Raw genomic sequence first — 9,639 nt, 5'->3', positions numbered from 1 at the left:
TTGCAACCTCAAGTGTGGTTTGAAAAGATAACAACAAATTAAAAAACGAATTATATTTATTAACTAAATATAACCAAACACAGTTCCAACTAAATACATACCCCTTGTATTGGCATTTTAGGTGGAAGGGCAATTTCCAGACCAGCTTGCCGTTCTATAAAATGTGATGTTGATTCATTCTTGATTCATTCTTAACAATAAAAGATGAGACAATTCTCTGGTTTTACAAGAAGCCTCCCCGACAGTTAAGTAACAAGAGATGACGAGATATTTTATCTAGTTATTATATCTATTATATAAATTCCAGATTTGTGCATCGTGGCAGTCTTGCTTACTGGTATTATCAAGAATGACAGTTCCACCTTTCATCCACATCGATGTTACATCAGGTCTTTGCACTTCACCAGGGTACCAGTGCCGGGAATTGAACCCAAGAGACACAGCACCATCATTAGGGAGCCTGTCAAACGCATCTCAATCTCAATTGTATCTCAATCACAGACGATTCAAGCTGCCAGGCTTTAAATTCAGCAGCCCCTCTTGCCCATCCCCAGGCATCATCCGCTGTCTGGTTATTTTTTCCTTTCTCCTTCGTGTCACTTTCAATTTTTCCCTTGTCACACCTACCAACAAACAATCCCTCGCTTTCACTTCCTGTGTCCTGCAGGACTCACCTGAAATGACCTTCACCGTGTTATACCCCCTTCTTTCACCCTTCATCAGGTTCTCTCTCTCTCCTCTGCTTCACTTCCTCTCCACACACACACTTCCCCTGTCCATCACAGAACGGCAGATTAGCACTGTCTGCCCTCAGTATTAAGAGATGCTACGGTGAGTCAGACACGGTGAGGTGAAAGAAGAAGAAAACAGTCTGGTTGTCTTGGGAGCGCCGTGGAGACACACCGTGTGCTCCTCTCCACGCCAGAGCGTTCCAGCTCCTCGGGAGACCGAGGAGGTTATCTAAGGAGACCGGGGAGGGGGGACAGCTGTGGGGGCACACACAGGGGGCGTGCACGGCAGGCGTGCACAGGGGGCACACACAGGGGGCGTGCACGGCAGGCGTGCACAGGGGGCACACACAGGGGGCGTGCACGGCAGGCGTGCACAGGGGGCACACACAGGGGCGTGCACGGCAGGGGTGCACAGGGGGCACACACAGGGGCGTGCACACACAGGGGCGTGCACGGCAGGCGTGCACAGGGGCCACACACAGGGGGCGTGCACGCACAGGGGCGTGCACGGCAGGCGTGCACAGGGAGCACACACAGGGGCGTGCACGGCAGGCGTGCACAGGGGGCACACACAGGGGCGTGCACACACAGGGGCGTGCACGGCAGGCGTGCACAGGGGGCACGCACAGGGGCGTGCACGGCAGGCGTGCACAGGGGGCACACACAGGGGCGTGCACACACAGGGGTGTGCACGGCAGGCGTGCACAGGGGGCACACACAGGGGGCGTGCACGCACAGGGGCGTGCACGGCAGGCGTGCACAGGGGGCACGCACAGGGGCGTGCACGGCAGGCGTGCACAGGGGGCACGCACAGGGGCGTGCACGGCAGGCGTGCACAGGGGCCTCACACAGGGGCTCACAGACTGAGACTCTGCATCGCAGTGCTGTTTCCCTCTGTGGCGTCCCGTGATGCTCTGAGGTCAGGGAGGCACGGAGGACATGATAATGCGGAGGAGCGAAACCAGACTAAACACAACGGCTGAGGTCGTAGAAGACAGGCTGAAATGCTTTTGGCAAACTGGGGATGGATACGAGCATCCGTTTACAAAGATCCTTGTTGGAGTTTTAGGAAGTGGTTAAAAAAAAGGAAAAAAAAAAGGAAAAAAAAAAAGGCTAAATGTTGGCACTCTCTGTACATCAAATGAACCTGCCCGGGTACTTCACACAGACAGTGGAATATGACAAGGCTCCCCAAGAGGGGGACCCAGGAGAAGTGTCCCGTCATGGCCAGGCGCAAGGGTTTACCCATTTAAGGAAACTGGGCTCAATTCACACCAAATAAGACCTGAATGCCTTTCACTGTAGGGGCGAAGAGAAAGCTCTCGACCATCCAGTGAGTCCTTGAGTTCTGGCACTTTCTGCAGTTTGAGGTGAACAGCCGGGCAGCGCTGAGGGTTCTCCTCCTCTCTGATAACAACCAGGCCTCAGACAGGCTGAACCGAAGCCTCAGACATGATTTAGGAAGTCCAGGTTGAGGGAGGCAGGCATGTGCAGTGTCTCCAGGCTGAGGGCGGAGGGGGTGTAGGGGAACAGGACCGGGAAGGTGTGCTTGGTGTCCACCAGGAGCTGGGGGTGGTCGTTCCTCTCCTGCAGACGGTTCTAAGGGTAGAAACACACGACAGGTAAGCTGGTGGGGTTCACGCTTTGAGGCGGAGCCAGAAGGCTCCGGAAAAGGGTTCCGAGTGACGAGGTGACGCTACCTGAATGTTGCGGATGAACGCCACGGTGACCCTCTCCTCAAACTCGTTGAGCGGCGTGTAGAGGTTGAGGATTTTCACGATCTGTTCGGAGCAAAGAGGACACACGTCAGCACGTCTTCATGAGGTCATTAGAACTTCACTACTTCTACAACTAGGAAACCGTGGAACCTCATTTGCTGGTCTGTTAAGATGTTTCTCCACTCTGTGCAACCTAACATGCTGGTGAGCTGTTCCTCCACTCTGTGCAGCCTAACATGCTGTTATATAGAGCTGTTTATCCACTCTGTGCAGCCTAACATGTTGTTATATAGAGCTGTTTCTCTACTCTGTGCAACCTAACATGCTGTTACATAGAGCTGTTCCTCCACTCTGTGCAGCCTAACATGCTGTTACATAGAGCTGTTCCTCCACTCTGTGCAACCTAACATGCTGTTACATAGAGCTGTTCCTCCACTCTGTGCAGCCTAACATGCTAGTGAGCTGTTCCTCCACTCTGTGCAGCCTAACATGCTGGTGAGCTGTTCCTCCACTCTTTGCAGCTTAACATGCTAGTGAGCTGTTCCTCCACTCTGTACAGCCTAACATGTTAGTGAGCTGTTCCTCCACTCTGTGCAGCCTAACAGGCTGTTATATAGAGCTGTTCCTCCACTCTGTGCAGCCTAACAGGCTGTTATATAGAGCTGTTCCTCCACTCTGTGCAGCCTAACATGCTGTTATATAGAGCTGTTCCTCCACTCTGTACAGCCTAACATGCTGGTGAGTTGTTCCTCCACTCTGTGCAGCCTAACATGCTGGTGAGTTGTTCCTCCACTCTGTGCAGCCTAACATGCTGGTGAGTTGTTCCTCCACTCTGTGCAGCCTAACATGCTGGTGAGTTGTTCCTCCACTCTGTGCAGCCTAACATGCTGGTCCGTACCTGCTGCATGCTCAGAGAGGTGCACAGGGAGCAGATGGCTTCGGCGTCCTGAGACGTCTTCTTCTTCACCTGCAGCAGCTGGGCGGCCTGGATGATGGGCTCCATGGTAACCACAGCTCCACACTGCTGCAGGTTCTTCCCCCGTAGCCACTCCTCCATCTGACTGATGTTGTACCTGGCCAATCACAACACGCATGCTCTAACAACGGCGACCAATTACGTAACGTCTCCTGTGTGAGTGTGTGTGGGTACTGTGCCCCTAGTTCCATTGGATTAATAAAGTTAATTGAAATGGAAAAACGTGTTCCTGTGTAGGTTGTCAGTATCTGAACTCCACGGCACCTGCTCAGTGTGTATGTGTGTCTAATAAAGTTAATTGAACAAAACAAGTGTTTCTATGTCCATATCTGGTGAAGTCAATTGAATGGAATAATTGTTCCCGGGTTAGTATCTCATAAAGTTAACAGAATGGAATAAATGTTCCTGTGTCTGTACTTAATAAAGTTAATTCAATAGAACAAGTGTTACTGTGTCTGTTACTAATATGTGTGTGTGTGTGTGTGTGTGTATGTGTGTGTGTGTGTGTGTATGTGTGTGTGTGTATGTGTGTGTGTGTGTATGTGTGTGTGTGTATGTGTGTGTGTGTGTGTGTGAGCACCTGAGCTGCATGTGTGTGTGTGTGTGTGTGTGTGTGTGTGTGTGTGTGTGTGTATGTGTGTGTGTGTATGCGTGTGTGTGTGTGTGTGTGTATGTGTGTGTGTGTGTGTGTGTGTATGTGTGTGTGTGTGTGTGTGTGTGTGTGAGCACCTGAGCTGCATGCCGGTGCTCCAGGAACACACGTCCTTCCTCAGCAGCAGGTTGTTGAGGGTGACGGCGTTGACGGAGTAGAACAGCTGACGTAGGACCTGTCCTGCGATCTCAGGGTCCAGGCCGTGCTCGCCCATGGTGCCGTAGAACTGACCCAGCTGCCGGATCAGGGCCTCCAGAGTGTAGCTGCTCGGGCCCTCGCCGTCACAGTCCATGCTGGACGAGCGGTTCCGGTAGCCCATGGGCTTCACCCCCGCCAGGCTTGGGATGCTCTCGCTCTCCAACATGGCCGACACTGCGGGGCGGGTGTGGGGGGGGGGTGGGGAGAGGGGGAGGGGGGGTTGTAGGTGGAAGGGTCATATTATTAGGATGTGCACAATGTATTCCTTTTCATAAGGTATATATTTCTTTCATAGTCTGGAGGTCGAATTGCTTTCTGACAGAAGGGGACAACAGCGCAGGCATGCAGCACATCCCTACAGCTGCACGCCTGCGAAAGAGCATCTTACCATCAACCTTGACCTGGCTGGCACTAAACCAAACAGGACACATTCCGGCCCATTCTCAAGACGCAGACTCCGTTGCGTAGGATGCCCAAAACATCAGCATACGGCAGCCGCCAGCCCCTCACCTATCATGGGCTGCATGACTCCGCCCCCTCACCTATCATGGGCTGCATGACTCCGCCCCCTCACCTATCATGGGCTGCATGACTCCGCCCCCTCACCTATCATGGACTGCATGACTCCGCCCCCTCACCTATCATGGACTGCATGACTCCGCCCTCTCACCTATCATGGGCTGCATGACTCCGCCCCCTCACCTATCATGGACTGCATGACTCCGCCCCCTCACCTATCATGGACTGCATGACTCCGCCCCCTCACCTATCATGGACTGCATGACTCCGCCCCCTCACCTATCATGGGCTGCATGACTTCGCCCCCTCACCTATCATGGACTGCATGACTCCGCCCCCTCACCTATCATGGGCTGCATGACTCCGCCCCCTCACCTATCATGGGCTGCATGACTTTCTCGGCCACTTTGATGAGCTGCTGGTAGATCTGGATGGAGAGATCGCTCAGCACCTGCCGGTACTCTGCCAGGTCGAAGTTCTTCAGGCAGTGCTCGTTCTGCTTGCCCGTGTTCTGGGTCATGAACGCCTGGGGAACACACCGGAAACAAGGGAGAGGTTTCATCATCACGGGAGGAATGCTGTACAAGGGGTGAACGGGCGGGGCTCTTATCTGACGTTTATCGCTCGTTTAGGATCGGAAGATATCCAGGGGTTGAGGTCAGATCATGTGATTGTTAGTACAGCAGGTTCAGCCTTTGCGGTTGAATACTGTATTAACAAAGTATCCATACAGGAGACAATTTTATCCAATGCGAGGTATGGGGATCTGATCCTGGGACCTCTTGATCTGCAGTCAAATTGCTCTAACCACTGAGCCATCCCCATCCCCTAGAGTGTTAAAGGGTTGTGCGTGTGGTTGTGTGAGGGAGTGAGGTCTCACCTCATCTCCACTGTACTGCTTCAGACAGTGGAGCAGACGGCTGGTGTTGGCCAGCCAGAACGAGGTCATCTCAAAGTCTTCGTTGTTTTTCTGCGGAGGAAAGGAAGAGTTGTAAACAACAGTGAACATCTGGTGTGTGGGTCTAGGACAGGTGTGTGGGTCTAGGACAGGTGTGTGGGTCTAGGACAGGTGTGTGGGTCTAGGACAGGTGTGTGGGACAGGTGTGTGGGTCTAGGACAGGTGTGTGGGTCTAGGACAGGTGTGTGGGACAGGTGTGTGGGTCTAGGACAGGTATGTGGGTCTAGGACAGGTGCTGAGAGTAGTGGGAGCTTCATGTTCACCTTGAGGACTTTCTTGATGGCGTTGATGGAGCTGGTGAGCAGAGAGTGGACCTTCTGGTCGTCGTTAATGTAGTCTGCGTGGCGGATGCACATGAAGAGGATGTAGGAGGGCAGGCAGGGGACGGTGGCTGAGACTGTGTGAGGCCTCATGTCTGAAACGACACACACTGCATTAGGTCACCGTGACACAAGAAACACACAGAATCCATTGGATTTTGAAAACCACATAGAAACAACCGACATTCCCAAACAACAAAAAGCTAAAAAACACGTTAAAACATCCTGTTGTTCCTTTACCAAATCAAAACACAAATAGAAAAGAAACACCACTGGATTTTTGAACGCCCGAAAAGGGCCTTTGCCCTCAGAGAGCTGAGGCAGCTGAGGCAGCTGAGGCAGCTGAGGCAGCAGAGGCAGCAGAGGCAGCTGGGGCAGCTGAGACAGCAGAGGCAGCTGAGGCAGCAGAGGCAGCTGAGGCAGCAGAGACAGCAGAGGCAGCTGAGGCAGCTGAGGCAGCGTCGCCTGCTAGCTTGCAACCGGGTCGTACCTGTGATGAGGGTTTTGACCAGCAAAGCTTCATCCTCCTTGTAGTACTCCAGCATGCCCTCGAAGTCCTTCTCCCTGCGCTGGACGGTCACCTGTCGGGTCAGCTCCGGCCTGGCCTTACTGGGCTGGGCGGCCTGGGACACTGGGGGGACACACAGGACGGTTTGGTTTTGTTGCTTACTTTACCAACAAGTCTATTTTCTGCACTGCTGGGGGATGTCTGGAAATCAAACGTTTCATTGCAATTCGGTTGTGTTCATTTGGCAGTAAACTTTAATTAAGATTATTTTTTCTTCTTCTTTCCCCAGTAACAGCCTTGCAAGAGACACAATGCCTGCCGTCCAGTTGGGACAGGCACCGTGGCGGTTCAGCCTCAGCACCTTCACCGTGGCGGTTCAGCCTCAGCACCTTCACCGTGGCGGTTCAGCTTCAGTACCTTCCAGTTCCTGGACCTTCTTCATGTAGATCCTCAGCTGTTTCTTCAGCTTCCTCTCGTTCTTCTCCAGCTTCTCAACCAGCTCCTTCAGATCCTGCAGCCCAGACACACAGGCCTTAACCACATATCAGGTATACTGACACATATATACTGTATACAGTGCCCTCCAAAAGTATTGGAACAGTGAGGCGAATTCCTTTATTTTTGCTGTAGACTGAAAACATTTGGGATTGACATCAAATAATGAACGTGAGACCAGAGATCAACGTTTCAGCTTTTATTTCCAGGTATTTACATCAGGATCTGATGCACAACTAAGAAAATATCACATTTTGTTTGAATCCACCCATTTGTCATGTGAGCAAAAGTATTGGAACAGATATACTTAAAACATATTTAAGTGAATAAGACTTAATATTTAGTTGCAAATCCTTTGCTTTCAATAACTGCAGCAAGTCTGTGACCCATTGACGTCACCAAACTTTTGCATTCTTCCTTTTTGATGCTTTCCCAGGCTTTCACTGCAGCCTCTTTCAGTTGTTGTTTGTTTTGTGGGGTTCCTCCCTTCAGTCTCCTCTTAAGCAGGTAAAATGCATGCTCTATAGGGTTTAAGTCTGGAGATTGACTTGGCCAGTCTAATACCTTCCATTTCTTGCCCCTGATGAACTCCTTTGTTGTTTTGGCAGTGTGTTTTGGGTCGTTATCTTGCTGCATGATGAAGGCTCTGCCAATCAGTTTGGTTGCATCTTTCCTTAAATTGGCAGACAAAATGTTTCTGTAGACTTCCGAGTTCATTTTGCTGCTGCCATCATGTGTTACATCCTCAATGAAGATTAATGAGCCCGTCCCAGAAGAAGCCATGCAAGCCCAAGCCATGACATTACCTCCACCGTGTTTCACAGATGAGCTTGTGTGTTTGGGATCATGAGCAGTTCCTTTCTTTCTCCAAACTTTAGCCTTTCCATCACTTTGGTAAAAGTTAATCTTTGTCTCATCAGTCCATAAAACTTTGTCCCAGAATTTTTGAGGTTCATCTCTGTACTTTTTGGCAAATTCCAGCCTGGCCTTCCTATTCTTCTTGCTAATGAGTGGTTTGCATCTTCTGGTGTAGCCCTTGTACTTTTGTTCATGAAGTCTTCTGCGAACAGTAGATAGTGATACCTTCACTCCTGCCATCTGGAGGTTGTTGCTGATCTCACTAACAGTTGTTTTAGGGTCTTTCTTTACAGCTCTCACAATGTTTCTGTCATCAACTGCTGATGTTTTCCTTGGTCTACCTGTTCGACGTCTGTTACTTAGTACACCAGTAGTTTTCTTCTTCTTCAGGACATTCCAAATGGTTGTACTGGCTATGGCCAATGTTTCTGCAATGGCTCTGATTGATTTTCCATCTTCTCTAAGACTCACAATTGCTTGTTTTTCACCCAAAGACAGCGCTCCGGTTTTCATGTTGTTTTCACCTCTGAATACAGTCTGCATAGACAAAACCTATCTTACCCAATCTGAACCTGAGTGTAGACATTCAGTGGTATTTATTGATTGAATAATGTATGTAATAGGACACACCTGGGCAACAAAACACACCTGTCAGTCATATGTTCCAATACTTTTGCTCACGTGACAAATGGGTGGGTTCGAACAAAAAGGTGATATTTTCTAATGTGTGCATCAGATCCTGATGTAAATACCTGGAAATAAAAGCTGAAACGTTGATCTCTGGTTTCACATTCATCGTTTGATGTCAAGCCCAAATGTTTTCAGTCTACAGCAAAAATAAAGGAATTGGCCTCACTGTTCCAATACTTTTGGAGGGCACTGTATGTATATACTGTATGTGTGTGTATATTATAATTAGTTGTGTATTCATCGTTTTTTTTGGCAGAGTCTCACCAGGTTGTCGTTGGTGAGGCGCGTGATCTCCTGCTGGACGCTGTACTCCACCTGGGCCTCGGGCGACAGGGCCAGGGTGTGGTTCAGCATCTCCTGCCTCTTGTGGAGGTCGGCCTTCAGCAGCTCCACCTGGGTGTGCAGAGCCTCCAGCTCGTCCCGGTGCTGTCTGGTCTGGGACTGCAGCTGGGCTTCCAACAGCCTGGGGGGAGGGGAGGGGATACAGGCGTGAGGTAAGGAACAAGGGGGTGGAGGGGAGCAGGGAGATGGGGGTGGAGGGGGTGAGGGTGGAGATGGAGAGGACAGGGGTGGAAGGGAGGGGGGAGAGGGGTGAGGGTGAAGAGGGGGACATGCCTCAAACACAAGCAGAATAATCTTACCAATTAATCAAAACCAAAAACCTAAATTAGATGATAGTTACAGTCGGGAGTATTCAGGAGACAGGGAAAGGGGAGGTAGCACTGCAAGAGAAGGAGCACGCAAGCAAGCAAGCAGAGGGAAATAACCTGGCAACTTGTTTTAGACCCTGGTAGGCCAAGCCCAGCTCTCCATCTTCATTCAAATAACCCCAGTCCTGTGCTCTACTGGTGTCCACAAGGCAGCAGAGGGCAACAGAGAGAAAACGAAAGGGACAGGAGAGACAGAGAGAGAGAGACAGAGAGAGAGAGACAGAGACATAGACAGAGACAGAGAGAGAGAGAGAGAGAGAGAGAGAGAGAGAGAGAGAGAGAGAGAGAGAGAGAGAGAGAGAGAGA

At 50.8% G+C, this 9,639-nt stretch overlaps 1 protein-coding gene across 3 annotated transcripts in view; it reads right to left on the bottom strand.

Annotated features, from left to right (window-relative positions):
- Positions 1-1,791: 1,791 nt before the first annotated feature.
- myo5b (myosin VB) overlaps positions 1,792-9,639 on the bottom strand; it is a 48,137-nt gene continuing 40,289 nt past the window's right edge. For 2 of the 3 annotated variants that reach the window (XM_047045021.1, XM_047045022.1), the window contains exons 30-39: positions 8,888-9,086; positions 6,998-7,091; positions 6,563-6,703; positions 6,016-6,167; positions 5,675-5,764; positions 5,170-5,320; positions 4,155-4,449; positions 3,348-3,522; positions 2,432-2,512; positions 1,792-2,330 (exon numbers count right to left, since the gene is read on the bottom strand). In XM_047045021.1, the coding sequence (XP_046900977.1) occupies positions 2,178-2,330; positions 2,432-2,512; positions 3,348-3,522; positions 4,155-4,449; positions 5,170-5,320; positions 5,675-5,764; positions 6,016-6,167; positions 6,563-6,703; positions 6,998-7,091; positions 8,888-9,086 (1,531 nt within the window). In that variant the 3' untranslated portion in view covers positions 1,792-2,177. Of the gene's footprint in view, positions 2,331-2,431; positions 2,513-3,347; positions 3,523-4,154; positions 4,450-5,169; positions 5,321-5,674; positions 5,765-6,015; positions 6,168-6,562; positions 6,704-6,997; positions 7,092-8,887; positions 9,087-9,390; positions 9,469-9,639 lie in introns of all 3 variants that reach the window. The other variant, XM_047045023.1, reaches the window with a different exon arrangement.

Source organism: Hypomesus transpacificus, chromosome 22 (assembly GCF_021917145.1).
Source record: "Hypomesus transpacificus isolate Combined female chromosome 22, fHypTra1, whole genome shotgun sequence".
NCBI lineage: Eukaryota > Metazoa > Chordata > Actinopteri > Osmeriformes > Osmeridae > Hypomesus > Hypomesus transpacificus.
The sequence above is the reverse complement of the archived record's forward strand: the minus strand, read 5'-3'. Positions and strand labels throughout refer to the sequence as shown.